Genomic DNA, 16988 nt, shown 5'->3' on the forward strand with positions numbered 1-16988 from the left:
AAAACGTCAAGACTATCACGTCTATTAAACAGAAAAAGTGATACCGACAATCAGTAAAAGGATTTTGCGACATTATAAAACATTTTCTAGCGCCTGTTTTCGCGAAGGCTTCCCTATTTGATTGATATTTCTTCCATTGTATTTTTTTTCAGATCTGAAAACAGTCGATAGTCGCTGAGTATTTGGTATGTAAAATACGGTGGGTGCTCACTTTAAATAAATACTAACCCTCAAACTATTGGAAAAAGTTAGCACAAAATTTGACAGTTATTTTTTTTTTGAAAATAATACTCCATATCCAACTTTCAAAATCTACCATTTCCACAAATGTATCATCCTCAATATCAAGACACAGTATCACTTTATTGATTTGAGAAGTCGCACGGAAATATGAAGTTTTAGTATCAATCAATAATAGTTTCCAGCTATAGTACATTGGCGATTTAACAGTAACCCTATTCTTCCTCCTTGTTTGGTAGATTCAAAACCTGTTTCTTCTTCAGTTTCAGCCTCCTGGATCCAGATTGTAACACCATCTCTTTCTCAGTCGACCAATACTATTTCTACCTGTTGGCGATTTATCCCTTGCGATACGCACTAGTTTTTACTTTCTTTCTCTGTCTAAAAATGTTTTTCCAGAGTACTTCAATTTCCGTTATCTCTAGTAGTCTTTTTGTCTTAGTTGTATCGGGTCTTGTCTCTAATGTGTATGTAATTATAGGGCTAATTGTTGTTTTATATATTCTGCTTTTTCTTTCTTTTGTTTATTTTTCAAAATAATGCTGCTGCTACTTTATTTGTTTTGAAGACCTTCTGTCGTACCTCATTTTCAACATCTCCATAGCTCGTTATGTCTATTCCTAAATATCTAAATTTTAGTACCTGTTGTATTATATGACCATCAATTTCCATTTTGCAGAGTATAGATTACTTAGACGTTGTCATGCATTTTGTTTTCACAGCTGACATTTTGATATTATACTGTTTATCTACTGTGTTGAAGATGTGTACTAGTCTCTGGAGATCGTCCTCGGATTCAGCGAGCAGTACGGCATCATCCGCGTAGCAAAGTATTTTAAGTTGTTTGTTACCCATCTGGCACCCTTTGCCCTATCGTACTTTTTTTATAACTTCGTTCATTATTATATTGAATAAAAGGGGGCTTAATGAGCCACCTTGTATGATGTTGCTATTTACAGGTACAGCATTTGTCAATTTGTTATTAATTCTAGCTTGGACTTAGTTATGGGAAAGATGTTCTCGATGGTCTGAACTATATTTCTCGGGATGTCTCTATTATATAGCAGGTGTATAACATCTTTAAGTTGAATGCGGTCAAACGCTTTCTGAAGGTCTATGAAACACAGAGCGACGGTCAATAAACGGCTATCAGATTAAACTGGAAATCATCACCTTCAAAATCTTTAGTTTCTAGGCGAGAGAATTCAGCTCCAGGATAAAAAAATGTAAAAAAAAAACAAAACGAAATTGGCAAGCAAGGTAATGTACTACTTTTACTGGATAATGCACCAACCCATCCATCGGGTGAATTGTGACATCCTTGCTACAACCAAAGGATCAAAGTATTATTGAAACATTGAAACGACTTTCTGGAAAACAATTTTTAAGTAAGTTGTTATATGTTGATAAAGATGATGTAGAAGTCGTTTCATCATTTTTTAAAGGAATGAATTTAAATCTATATGGTTGTAGATGCATGGGATGCAAGATTTGATTGAAAGGAAAAATTTAAACAAGACTTGGAGCAGAGTACTTAATCGGGAGAATGTAAAATTCAATAACCAATACAGATGATTTTATTTTCGAGGATATGAATGAGCTAATGTTAAAGATACAAATATGCCAGGATTGTGATGATGATGATATCAAAGAGTGGGTCAATTGTGACAGTAATAATCAAGGCTTTTAGATTATGTCGGATGACAAAATCGTAAAAAACATATTGCAGATAAATGAACAGCGGGAAATGCAATACGATGAAACAGAAGAAAATCTATACGTGGAAAATGATGTAGGACCATCTCATGATGAAACACTTCAGGTTATGGAAACAGTTCTCAAATGGTTTGAAAAACAAACAGTGAGTGATACTATGCGTCAAATTCCAATTACCAAATATTTTTAACCAAGTTAAGCTTATTATCAAATTCTTATTATTTTTAATTAATAATATTATTATTTATTAATAAATATCCGGACGACAACAATTAGTCCGGTTAATCGAGTTACCACTGTATATTAATTTTGTGATGTATTTTTCTCAATTTTCTTTTTTTTTTCATTAATTATTAGCCACATAACAGATGCTTCGTTCCTCAATCACATCAAACAATTACGTCTTTCTTTTTCTCTTCTCCAGCTCTCCTCCAGATGTCATCAATCCTAATTTTATTTATCTATGCGGTCTGTACAATATCTACATCTTAAAGGTTGCGTTAAGATATCTTAAGGGTCCACGTTTTTAAGCCGTTTGGTCGATAGGGCAGTTTATTTGTGTTCCGGATCCCATGAATAAATTATCAACATCCCTAGGTATTTAAAGGACTTTACTTGATCGTTTCGATCATTATTTAGGATGGTGACCGTACTTTGAAGACCCTTGGTGTAGAAAATGTTTATTATTATAGTTTATAGTCGTTTCTGATTGTATACTATATTATAGTTTCATAAAACTTGTGTCTATTATTAGACAAGGGTCAATGATTTCTGAAAAAAAATAGATTAAGATGAAAACCCATTGGAAAAGGAAGGGAATATAAGAAAAATAGGAGGAAGCATAATTTATGGGCGATCTAAGGTCGAGAAATAAAAGGGGACGAGTTTTTAAAGGTGAAAAACGGTTTTCGGTAAAGTCATAAATTTTACGGAAAAAAAGTTGACTAACTAAATTGTCACATAACCTTAAAACTTATGTGGAAATTCAAATAATGAAGTTTTTTATTTTTTTGTGCCAAACACAATATATTTGTTTATTCAAAATATTTATTTCTACACTATTTTGACTCAATATTGTTACGTCAAAACATCGGCTTTTTTAAAAAAAGTTGAAATATCTACTTTTTGATGGTTTATAAAATAATATAAATTACTACTATGACAAATTTTCATAGAAAATACCAAAAAATGAAAAAATATCGAAGCCCTAATTTTTTCAATAATTTTGTACAGTTTTTAGGTATTTATCAAAATATTAGACTTTAATTACTCATATTTACCAATTTAACATGAAATCTGAGGTTTTTCTAATAATAAGAGTGTAAAATTTTGATAAACGTCTGAAAATTATACTTACTCACTTATCCGCAACCTCTTTTACCATAGGTGTGGAGATTGTATTTCTTATCCATCCAATTCTTTTGCTTCCTGTCAAGCCTGTCTCCAGTTCAGTTCTCTATTTTCCACGTTTTTTGCTATTTTTCAAATCCGTTTCCTTCTGGATTTTCCCTTTCTCTTTTTTTATTTGTTTAGATTTCCCATCATCACTGTTTTATCCTCCTTCATTCTCACTATGTGTCCAAACCATGTCAACTGTTGTTCGATTCACTACATTCAATTCGCTTCTAACTATGTCGTTCCTTATGTTATTGAGTCTCTTCACCTCCGCTATTTTTCTCAATATCTTCATTGTTTTATTTCTGCTTCAATTCGTTAGTTAGCTCCAACGATTCGCAAGCAAGCATTTAAAAAAATTATACATAATAATTAAAAAAAAACATTGGTATTTCCACGTGAGAGTTTTCGAGATTGATATTAAGTTAAAATAATGTTACGAACTCGTCCACAACATGGCCCGTGAAGCTGGTCCTATTCTGTTATAAGTCTAAAATTTGGTGAATTCGCCGAATGAGGTGTTGTCTTTGATATTGCTCCCATTACATGTTTTTATTACAGCAGCGAGGTGTTTATATTTTTTCCTTTAGAAGTAATTACTAGGAAGCTGTTTTTATTTATTTGTTTGTTTATTTTCTAAAATTTTGAGAAATTTGCTTTGGGTATATTAACTAGTTTGGTTAGCAGCTAGGAGGTAGTTTAAAATGAAAATTCATAGTGATCGAAACGAAATAGAAAATTAACCGGAGAATTAAAATCAATTAGAGAAGTAGTTATAGAGTAGTGAATATGTAATTATACAAGTAGTAGTAAGTTAATTATTATTAATGTTTAAATAAATTAATAAAGTAAGAGATAGTGTGTATAAATTTACACCATCGTTGAAAAACAGAAATAAATTAGGAAGTAACAAGAACATTACAATAAAAAAAATATTTTAAATCAGAAAAATTACAAAGTGTTCGGAACATGGAAAAGTTTTCACCGAATAAAAATTTTTTTTTAATAAAAGAAACAAAAATTGGATTTATTGATTTTTTAACATAGATTGTGGAAAAAGTGGGACTACAAAAGTTGTAGATCTTTTTATTACCTACAACTTTTCTCCATAGAACTTGTTATTTTACGACGAATCCGTTTTTGATCCTTAAAAATCTCCCCCTTCCACTTATCAACCTCAGATCGACCTTAAATTATTTTTTCTTCCATTTTTTAACATTTTCCATGGCTTTAGCACAGGTCTTTATATGGTGTATTACCTGATTTTAGTTGAGTCCGAAGAAATTTCTCTTTTATTCATAAATGATAGACATTATTCTTCATCCTCTGAATCGAAAGTCTCAACTCCCCTTTACAAACATCGAACATAATCGAAAATGGCATGTTGCTTTTAAAAATATGCATTGTCATCAGAAATACAGCTGCAAGCGAATTTTAAGCCGGTCTAAATTGACTAGAAATGATGAAAAAATCGATTTCTTATAATCTGAATAGAGAAACATAAATTTTCTGTGTAAGTTTAAAGCAAAATTTCAAAGTTTAATCAAATGTCTCAAGTAATATAAACAAAAATGGACATGGTATATTATAAGATCAAATATAAAAAGAGAAAGTGAATGCAGAGTATTTAATAATATAAGATAAACTGGTTGAATTATTTTAAAAACCATCAGCACTTGACAATTTCTAATTTTAGCCATTTAAACAAAATATGTGTGTGACAATTGTTGTTAATGCTTTTTAAATTAGTAATGAATGGACTATCTACTTTCTACCTTTCTTCTTGCTATTTCTGTATAGATAGATATTCGGGAGGAAGCAAGCAAAGCTGCAGATTCATTTTATTCCAACAAAATAATAATTTTCAAATTTCATGTATATTTTCTAAAAAGACTTTGTATAACTAGAGCAGAGAACTATTATTCTATCTACTATGATCTTCAAGTCTTCCAAAGGTTTCTTTTGCCATCTCTGCCTTGGTCTGCCTTTTCATATTATTCCTTCAAACGGTCTGTAACGTAAAAATTTATTTTGAAGCTAAAAACTGCCAGGTTTTTTAGTTATTTTATTATTTGACAGTTTGTATGCCCATTTCCTGGATTTGGCCGGCGTGGATATTCTCTCGTTAATTTCCGACGTAACTATTTTGTTTGATGTTATTATCGATCACTATACAAAGTATGGATGTATGGAAGGTTGACAGTCGATAATGTTTCGGGGATATTGTGGATGACCCTTTTCTGGGGTTTGAAATTTTCTCGCAGCTGTCTTCAATTAATCATTGAAACACTTATGCTTTAGTCGGGTTTTCACATTTTCTTTCATTCGAGGCAGTAAGCACAAACTAGGACATCCTAACTGTCCATAAAGAAAAAAATTCTTGAAAAGTTGATTCGGTTGAATACATATTTATCCTAGTGTTGTGATTTTTTTTAACTGAACTTCATCTTACTCATCTTACTTCGTAGTTAATCATTAAAAAGTCAAAGTGTACTAACTTTAATATATTTCAGAGCTTTCGAATACTTTGTATTTATCGCCTAGGAATTAATTAGTTACTAATTGTGTTGTGTTGAATTTGGTAATGTTTTCAAAAACATTAGATACATTGAATTCAACATTCAAGTTGAAGCTTCCGACGGTATCTTTGACCAATAACTAGGCGCACCTTAATCTAGACGTAATTATAAATAAGCAAATCTGTGGATAATAGTCCTCAGAAAGCTCCTTAAAAACACACCATTGCAGTTAAGATCTTATTTATTTCACGATACTGCATTTACGGTTACTGCTCGATCATTTTTCATTTCTCCGAGAGGTGAGTTTTAAACAGAGGAATATCAGATTACCGCTTATGAGGTTGACTTAAAAAGAGTCTGTTTAAATACACATTTCTGGTGTATCAGCGCGAATAAAGATATTGTTATTTTTCATAAATGATTCTCCTGTTTTGTGGTAAAATAAAACATATTTTAAATGGAAATTTTTTTTTAGTACACCTAACCATCTACTGTTTCTTTTCTGCTTATTGTATTACCATATATTTAGTATATTCAATTTTGCGCAAGTTCTTATTCTAAATACTTTATTAGCCTCTGTAACTCTTTTTTGATCTCACCATCAGAAGGAGTTATCTGCCAACTGTATACTAATTTTTTATAATAACGCCAGTTGTTACTTTTCCACTGTTTCTTAGTATTTCCTCAACATTAGATTATAAAGGGTTATGGATAGAGGATTGCTCTGTCTAAGGCCTCGATTGATTACTAATTCTTTGTATTTTTTCCCAATTAACTCGATTTTAATGGCATTTCCATTATTTGCAAATAAATCCTATTTGTCTCTTTACTTTATTGGCAAGAAAAGAGCATTGTTGTGAAGTATGTTTATTTCCAATTTAGTCTAAGATCCTTTCCATCAAATTTTTAATTAATGTACCAGCTCAATATTATATTTCACTAGAGTGCACAATGATATTACAATTAATTTTAATTGTTGATCAAAATTTCTACAAGAAGGAGTTTAATATTGGACCTATAGGAGCAATTTATAACTGTCAAAAATTAATCTTTTGTTTGGCAACGATACTTTTCAGTTAATGAACATTCCAATAATGAATTCCTAATGACAATGCCCATTCGGGTATTCAAACAACTCGTCGCATTTTCACGCCAACACAATCATTCTTAAAACAGTGACGATGGCAAGATTCGCCCAAAATAATAATTGCTTTCCGAGACCCAATGAAAAAATGAAAAATGTTTGCGTAGCAGATTCTTTCAATCGCTGCCTATTGAAAATACCTTTTTCAAATGTTGACGAAATTTAGCGTAAAATCTCTGCGAGCCGATCTAATGTAAACACCAATTACTTTTTAAGTGAATTTTGACTGGATCAAATGTTTGCAGGATAGGACAGGCCACGATTTAAGAAATTGTGCAAAGAATTTGAATTTATAATGGAAATCGATCGTATTTGTCATTGGAAATTTATTACACTGAGAAAAAAGAATTTTATGAAAAATCAATATACTGTTTGAAAGACAATTTAATATGCTTTAATATGAAAATAAATTTATGAAAATTTATTTCGACTTCCTGTTTAACATAGTGTAAGTAATGCATTAAGTAAATTAAAAACGAAGCATAAATAATAATGATAGTGAATAACAAAAAAAAAGAATTGAAAAATCCATATGCACAATTTGGTTATTTCAAAGGTTCATTTAATGACCTAGTTTCGTGTTCCACTCTGTATTATTATTCAACGATTTCCACAATACGGGTTTTACTAATAAAATTTTATTACCGTTAACAGCAACAAAAAATAATCATTGCCTATATCATAATATTCTAATGAACGTTGAAAAACTAAATTAGGTTTAGCAAGTTTTAAAACCGAGCTATTCGAGTAGAACGCTTCGCTTGAGAAATGAAAAAAAAAACTTAAATGATGTTCAATTTCAAAGACCCACTTGACTTCGTCATCCGTGGCGACCTTGCGCTTTGCCCTTTTAGCCTACCCTATGTGATGGTATCGATGAAAGATTGAACTTCTTATGTTCTTGAATAAATACCATTATATTATAAAGGGAATTTTGAATATCTTTTGGTAAAAACGATGGTGGTTGGAAAGTTTTCGAATTTTAATGTTGAATATAAGAATATTATTAAATATACGAGGTGTGGAAATTAAATACAGAAGCTGATACTGTCAAATATTTTGATTTCAAACATTTTTACTTATAACTATTCACTTTAACAGTACTATCATTTTTTGAAACAGTACTAGAAGTCTTTCTCCAGCACGCAAGCTACTTTCTCTTTCACAACTGTAACAGCCTTTTTTTAAAATTAGATTTCATTTGTCACCCACAAAGAAATAACTTTAATGCGAATCAGGATTGCGGCTATACTGATTTGTTTACATTATCGATTAACAGTTTTCACGGTAAAACCTGTCAACTGCTAGTGTTTGAAGTATGGGCTCCTCTCTTTCGAACTTATATATTCTGCTTCATTTCGGATATATTAGACCCATTTATAGCCATTAGGTAAGGAAGATTTTATAAACTAAATTCTTGTATATTCATAAAAACAACTAAAGAATGTGATTCATAGCCTATTACGTCATAAAAAACTCGATTGATAAATTGCAATTTAATGTACATTTCATTTGACGTAGCAACGAGTCACCTTCCAGTTTTTTGTCACAGTTTAGTAAAAATCATGCAAACGATACAACAAGTTTCTCTAAAATACACTCCACAAAAATAGTATCGCATCACTATGATTTCTGTTCATTACAATGATATAGAATAACTATTAGTTATTTTAATGTCTTTAGACGGTCCAACTGTTTCTAAATCTAACTAAATTAATAACGGACAGAAAGTGATTCAAAAACAATATATTGTATGCTCAGCAATCGAAAAATATAATAGAATATAATTATTTTACGACTAAATAAAAATAAATTTAGTAACCAGTGTGGTAATCACGCAAAGTGACCTTGCATTTAAAAATACCTAAAATTTCTCTAAACAATTTCCCTCAATAAAACGATAATCCAACCACACCTGATTGAGCGATACCGGACACAGGGAAATTCCAACTAACCTCCTTAATGTCCAAATAGTATACGATTAAATTAATTTTCTCCAATATACCTGATTTTGGGAAAAAACCAAAACCTTCTACATGCTCTTTGTTCCATACTTACACGAACCCAAGCGAGGAATCATGGGGAATTTCATTCTGCCTGGAGACCATGAAGCGCTCAGATCTCGAGCGCCGTTTCCAAATTCCTTGATAAACTCTGCTGACTCATTATCCGGACTCACCGGCCCAAAGAATTCGACTAATAAACGCCTGTTAAGCGACATGCACACGGGCACCGTTCGTCTTCCAAGATCTGGACGCAGCAAAACACATTTTTCTACGCCACGATAGCGTAAAAAAACTCGTTGCGCCTTTGCCTTACGACGGATCTTACGAAGTGGTTGAACAAGGGGATTGAAGCTTTCATTATAAAAGTACGCGGAAAAGAAAAAAAACTGTAACGATAGACCGACTGAAATATGCGTACTCGCTGAACGAGACAATAGTGTGACTATTTACCTCCCGAGGCACCAGCAGCAGACCAAAATCCTGAACACCAGCCTGACGATAACCAAACACAGCAGATGGACTTCCCGGCAGAGGACGTCATAACCCTCATTACCTTACGCAAATTAAATGTCAATAATGATCAGGTTAGGTTAGGTCAATCGTTGGAAGTATGGAATATGTATGTATTTCTTCTATATCAGTCAATTACAACCATATTCACCGACCATCCAATAATTCAAAACATTTACCTACACATCTATCAAACTCTCGTTGCTTTTGATATAACAGTCTCTCTTATGTGGCTCATCTGCAGATCGTCATGCCAAAAAAGCCACCAAGAATCCTCCTGGAATCCCAGTTCAGCTTCAACTTCAAAAACCTCATTAAAAAATCTTGGCGCGATAGATGGAGCAGCATTACATAACATCCACCCATCTACATTTCACCTTTCCCTAAACTTTTTGAATAGAAGAGAAGCTGTGACAATAAGAAGACTCCGCATCATTCACATACCAGCAGTTTGATATGAAAACCAACCTCAAGGAGACACTTAACTGCCCGACGGAAATGAAGAAAATCATAGAGTTTCTTAGAACCACCAAGCTGTACAAGAAAATATAAATAATTTACGTCCTTTATTTAACTTATGTATCATATGATTGTTTTTGTGTGTCAATAACCAGCGCTGTCGAGGCACGTTAAAAAAATATTATAGGTTTCAATCACTTGACAGTTAATCATAATTATAATTTCGTGGATCCTGATTCCGGTGCGTACACGCAAAATATGGCCGCAGTGATTAACACATGGATGATTACATCGCGGAATTTTTGTTCAGACGCCGTTATGCTAACCACACTGATCGCTAGCATGCGTTGGCTACAGCGATTCGCGATTTTCGTCCACCCTTAACATAACATATTTTATACCCTGAAAGGATCTGAAGTGCAGCAAAAAAATTTTGGAGTAAGTTTGAGGTGAATACCCACTTCTAAATATTTATCCACGAAATAACTGAAAGACTGAAAGAACTAGGTATTGAGAAAGCTGTAGACATCTTACACAGCTCACTAGTTTTATTTGCATTGGATTTAAGAAAATTTAAACAAGGTGGGACAGCATTTGTTGAGGTCTTCGCAGGAGTAGTTCATTGGACCTTTTTCGTAGACAGCACGTTGATCCACCATAATACACCAGCTACCATACATCAGTATAAACATTTGAAGAAATAATCAGAAGCGGAAACACTGCATCTGGCTAAGATAATGTAGGTACTGATGCTTACAAATATAGTTACCATGGTAATGGTAATTTTCCGTATTTAAGGATGAAGCCTGAAGTGACTCTTTTTTGTTTTCAAAACTCAATGGGTCAACGCAGACCATAATAAAATGATCCCACAAACAAATATCTTTTTTGAAAATCTCGATACTTTTTATTTTTTAGAAAAAGTTATAGAAACATTGGACAGAAGAAACTACTTTATGTTTTCAACAATTTGCAAATATGGTTATACAATATACGACACTGTTTACAAAGTTGTCCATGATTCATTAGACTATTTCATTGATAACAAATTACCTACCTATTTTTAAGTGGTTTCCTATCGCATACCATTTAGAGTATTTCTAGGAAAATAAATACTTCAAAATTAGATAATTTTCTTCTGTCATTAACAACAAGAATGTATTAAATAAATAGAAGGATCGATAAGAAATGATTTTTCACATTAAAACGCAGTTCAGAAGGTTGAACCAATAATAGAAGAAGTATTTTTTAACTTGCAAGACAGGAGGAAATTACCTGTCCCCAGCGGAAGAATTCCGGAAGGGAGTTTAAGAAATGCCATAATTTGCTACAAAAAATTTCCAGTGGATTTTTTTTTTCAACACGCTTTTATTAGTTTCACCTGTATGTTTGTAACTGAGTTTCAGCCCTGATTAGATTCATAAATTTCTTTTTTTGTATTTTTTGCGTAAGAAAAAGAAAAGATACAACTAGCGCGCACTACGTGTTCGTGCGCACTCCCAGACGTACAAAATCGAAATGTAACCATCACCACATATGTACATATTAAAAACGGGTTTAAAATAGCAAAATCAACTATAAAATAAAAAATAATAGTATAGTAATAATCAAATTAAAAAATAGAAAGTAATCCTTAGCATAACAATAAAGTTACTGTTTCGAAAATAAATGTTAGAAGTGTTGGGCGTTTTCAATGATATTTTTAAACTAAGTTTGTGTTTCGGAATGAAAGTAAAAAAAAATTAACGAGTGACATCAAGTCCTAAATTTCGATATCACTATTTTGAGCGAGTTAAGTAAATGGAAAAATGGAGCATAAAGAAAAGGGAAAACCTACTAAGTGAGTAATTTTCGGTAACGGAGAATAATTCCAACGACCCAGAATAGGGATCGAACGCAAATCTATTAGTAGAGGGCTATTTCGAACTTATCAAAAAAATAAGGGAAAGAAAGGAATACTGGTATTGGCACTAATGTTTGAGTCGAGGATAGTGGAGAAGTAGCACAATAATCAAAGTTCGATAACTACTTAAACTTACTATATACATAAATATGCAAACAAAACAATATACACAAAAATATATACAAAATAAGTTTGTGTTGAGATTCACAAGATTTAATCACCGCGCGTTGGTGTACAATATTCATTTTGATATTGAGTTTCGAATTCGAGCTTCTACTATAAGCTCGTTCCAACGGATTTGAAGTTATCACCTTCTAGCGTGTCTTTACATATTATGCTACTATGATGATCAATAATTATTTAGATTAATAAATCGGGCAGAGATGGAATGAATATCACGAATTTGGATAAAAAGTTTTATGCGATATTTAAGTGCCCTTTTCACTTGCAAACAAACGCAATGTAGCAAAACAAATATTTGAAGCTGAAGAAAATGAGAATGTACAGATACCAAGTACTAGTACATTTAGAAAAGTCACAAATCAAGAAGTAGAATTAAAAAAGAATTCACTAAGAAATATTAATATTGAAAATTGCATGAACTGTATATTTACTTTTAACATTAATGGTACAAATAATGTTTAAGTTTAATTGTTCCTAATTACTAGATCCTAACTTTCTCAATGTTAACCGAAAGTGTTAATTAACTATTAAATATTTTGCTCTTGAATTACGCTTTTTACTTTTTACACCTACATGAATAAAACATTATTTTTAAGAATGTAGAACAAATATTATATGCAACTCGTGCGAAAGGTGTTTATTGCAATCGACGTGTTGTCAAACTCAGCCTAACGACCTCGTTATACAAATTCACGTCGCGTGCAATAAACCCTTACTTTTTACACTTGTTGCATAAATAACTATTTTTCATGAACGTAGAAAAAATATTATATGCAACTCGTGTAATACTTTTTGCGCTTGTCGCATAAATACCTATTATGAAGGCAAAATATCCATTTCATAAGAAAAATATTTTAGAATGACTAAAACAAATTATCTAGTATACTAGTGACAGTAATCAATCAATAAAAAATATAATATGTGTTTTTTTTTCAACATGTATTGTAACCAATATTGTTTTGAAATAATACGCCAAGGAATATCCATCCATCCAAACATCAATCTTCGCTACGAATTCTCTCGGGCTGAATCGATTCAAGTTGATTAACAAAATCTGAATTCGAGTTGAATCACTTCGGAATGTTTGAATTTTAGTTCACACGTGAAACTGATTAACCAGTTTTAGTATTAAAACCGAATCTAATGCGTCAGTTAATGAATGTGTTAAAAAAAAGACGCAAAATGGTTCATTTGATATCTAACCATCGAAATTTGGTCATGAAAATCGCCTTTTTTAGTACCGTTCAAAATCAGTGGTACATGGCACTTCATATCAGATACAGGTTACAAAATTTTAAACGATAATAGTACCTTTTTCTGCCGCTAAGGGCTAAGGGACTGGAAAGAAGTTGGTAGCTTATTATTATTATGACTTTAACTGAACTGAATATGCTTATTGTACGATGTTATTATGATTTCTATCAGAATTTATGCTTAACAATAGCACAAGTACAAAATGTTGATGAGACCATCAAAACAAAAACGTAAATAAAAAGCATAGAGAACAATAAAGACAGTGATGATTCAGTAAGTCAAATTCGACACAATAAATTTTTTTGATCTTGAAGATCCTACTCTTGAACAAGGATTTTATTTCAAAGCAAACGACGTCGAGTATTTACTGACAGTTTTAAACAGCAAAGAAAAAGATTTGAGGTAACCATACCAAACGTACGAGGGTTGTTGGAGAAGTTCTCGACCTCAACCTACTTATCAATGTAAATTGGGAATGGTATATTACACTACGAGGGACGAAAATTGAATTTACGGTTTTGCCTCGGGAATCATGACACTCATAACTTTCGAGCCGTGTAGTGTATACGATTTTTCTTCTTACTTTGGTCGAATATATGATTCATTTTTGCCTCGGGCATCATGACGCGCAGGGCCGAAAATTCAACATTTGGCCCGTCATTCCATTTAAAAGAGTTATTGTAATCTGTAATAACTGTAATCAAGACTCTTTCCTTTGTTGTCTTTTTTAATTTTTTGTTATTGTATATTTGTTTCTTCAATTTTTATTGTAAAAAGAGATTTTGGATATAATAGGAACTCCTCCGCTCCTCTGGATTAACATAATTGAAATCTAAATATTTACGAGGTAAATAACTAGCCTGGTGATACATATTTTATTTTGATATTATGTATATTTATTTATTATCAAATTCAATATATAGATACCTATCCTCTATCGCTACATCGCTCCATGCGAATCTTCCATTATTCGAAACAGCGCAGGGAGTTTTTTCTGTCAGTTCTTTCCGTTTTTTCTTTCACAGCTTCAACAGACTCAAGTCTTGTTTCTTTTAATGCAGATGTGATTCGTCAAACATGATTACATTTTCTTCAAAGTTCCAATTATTTTTAATCTCATTCAAAGTGTCAAATACTTTTGCCAGTTTGGCATACACTTTTCGCATGTTAAAACTTAAATAAATTTTGTAAATTTTTGATTCAACAAGGGGAGAGATTTCAACTTATGTCCTGCCAAGAAAAGGCAGTTTGTTGTTGTGTACAAGAGAGGTTATTTTCAAGGCTTGTGTTTTAACGGGTCACACTGCAACTACACCAAATTACACTGTCGGTTATCTGTTCACCTTCAGTCCCTGAAGACGACAATTTGGTTATCGAAACGCGTCAGGCAGTGTAAATGTGAGTGTTGATATACTGGCAAAATAAACAGTGTATTCAGTATAAATATCAACAACATAGCGGTTTTAGAAATGATCTGTTATATATTTAGTTGTTTAGATTTTGTGCGAGACAAGGAAGTCGAGAAAAATCAGTTTAGGGCATCATAGAACTTATAATTCCCCTTCAAAAAGTTTCCCATACATGAAAAATTATTGATTTATATATAGCAAAAGACATTTGGCACAAAAACTATCCTTTTTCTGCTTCTTTTTTGTCCAAAAACCAGTTCTCGATTTTATCCTTTAAATCAGTTACAGTGAGCCCTGCAATTCGCATTTCTTTCACAATATACTAGGCTCAAACCAGAAGAATAGTGTAGTTGAATGAAATTTATCGAGTTTTTGGCCAGAAATTTGTTTAATATAATACTACTACATAATTTGGTGCAAAGAAATAAGAAATTTCAACTATTTCTCTGTTGATTGATATCAACTGAAATTTTCTTCAACTATTTCGTCTACTTTAACAAAATTTACTTAGTTGAGTTGCTCCAATAATATAGAGCACTGTATAAAAACTAAATGACATGCCGCTAAATCAGCGTGTCCGTTAAGAGGCAGTTGCGCAGAAAATATTTGCAACAAATGCGAATGTAGGAAAGTATCACTAGACACTAATTCCTCATTGTTATTTTCTCCATGCAACTATTTTTAACAATACAATTGCATGACAGATTGTTTTTCATTGGAATAAGAACAAACTGTACCTAATTAATACACGTAAATAATTTAAACTACAAGCGGAAAATAAAATTGACCTCGAATTAGAGGAAACTCTCTCTATCATCACCATTATTGTTTTTACAATACTCAAATTTTTATTTAACTAGCTATAAATGACCGTTTATTTTATTCCGAAGTTTATGTTATACGTATAAGGCACTAAAGTATTGCTAAATAACTTTATATGTTCACCACAATTTACTGCCAACGACCCAGACAGTCGGCGATAGGCGCCATGCCATAGCAAAAGGGGATAGAAACAGAAATTTTAAGGTTAGGAAAATGCAGGAATCGTAATCAAAATGAAATCAATATAAAGTTCATAAAACCACATGGAAACGTAATAAAACCGGAATTAAAATTCAAGACAACTAACTTAATAAGAGAAATGCTTATTTCTAACATTTTATCTGTGAGAATTCGGTATTTATCAAGTCACGTATTTCCTATATATTTATCAACATACCGATGTATGAAATCAGTCATTAGAAAACAATATAAGATTGACATAGTTATGAATCACCGGTAAATAGTAAAACATTCTTTAACCAAAATAAATTCTTTAATAGTTGAAAAATAAAATTCTAACCTCAGAAATCAGATGCACTTGTTTACATTTGCTTTACAATACGAGAGGAAATTTTTAGTACTAATTAATTTTTTATTTACCTGTTGCCAATGATCGTCCAAAGAAGGTCGGGCTGAAAAATATCCAGTATCGTGAATGTCCTGCAGCTCCCTGAAGATGTCAACGCTCGGCAATATATCCATGGTGTTGCACGTCTCACTAAGAATCACAGAAACACTAAGAAACACATATAAATAAGTGACAACAGAATCCTTAATAGTTGTATCACGTTGTCGGCATTCTATAACCAATAAGTTTACCACTTCAAACAGTAGCACAGCAGTAACAGTAAAATACTGCAGGAATTGACACTAGAGTTTATGTTTCACTGAATAACATAACAAATACACACAATTTTATATAAAATGTTTGGTTAAACGCATAAGAAGGATCGTGTATATCTAATTAGACGTAAACAGAGTTTATTTTGACGTTATTAATATAGTTTTTATAATTACAGCGGGTATTTAAACTTAGTTCTTAGGGTATTTAACAATAAACGGAGCAAAATGTTACTCTCTACACTAACTCCTGAGCCTCGCGGCACCACGACTGATCTAGTGGTCTATGGACATTCGTCTTCCTTTGCCATGGGTAAAATGTAGAGTTGGAAGCAGTTATCGGCGCAGTAACGCATCGCAATATAGAATACGCTCATTAATCAAATTAACAATAATATTCTAATTATGTAATATTAACAAAAAAAAACTATTTAAGAAACAATCAATACACTTTGAATAGAAAAGCATATATATGTATATATATATATATATATATATATATATATATATATATATATATATATATATTCTTTAATTTATAATTTAATTAGTTTTTGCAATAATTTTTTAAATATAGATAAAAGTTGA

General features: G+C 31.9%; 1 protein-coding gene across 1 annotated transcript in view; it reads right to left on the bottom strand.

Annotated features, from left to right (window-relative positions):
* The window catches only part of LOC130891651 (Krueppel-like factor 7), a 506531-nt gene extending 489849 nt beyond the window's left edge, over window positions 1-16682 (bottom strand). Inside the window, exon 1 of the mRNA XM_057796504.1 lies at window positions 16161-16682. Within this exon, the coding sequence (XP_057652487.1) occupies window positions 16161-16262 (102 nt within the window). The 5' untranslated portion in view covers window positions 16263-16682. The remainder of the gene's footprint in view (window positions 1-16160) is intronic.
* Between the last annotated feature and the right edge of the window lie 306 nt (window positions 16683-16988).

The sequence above is a fragment of the Diorhabda carinulata genome, chromosome 3, assembly GCF_026250575.1.
Source record: "Diorhabda carinulata isolate Delta chromosome 3, icDioCari1.1, whole genome shotgun sequence".
NCBI classification, from domain to species: Eukaryota; Metazoa; Arthropoda; class Insecta; order Coleoptera; family Chrysomelidae; genus Diorhabda; species Diorhabda carinulata.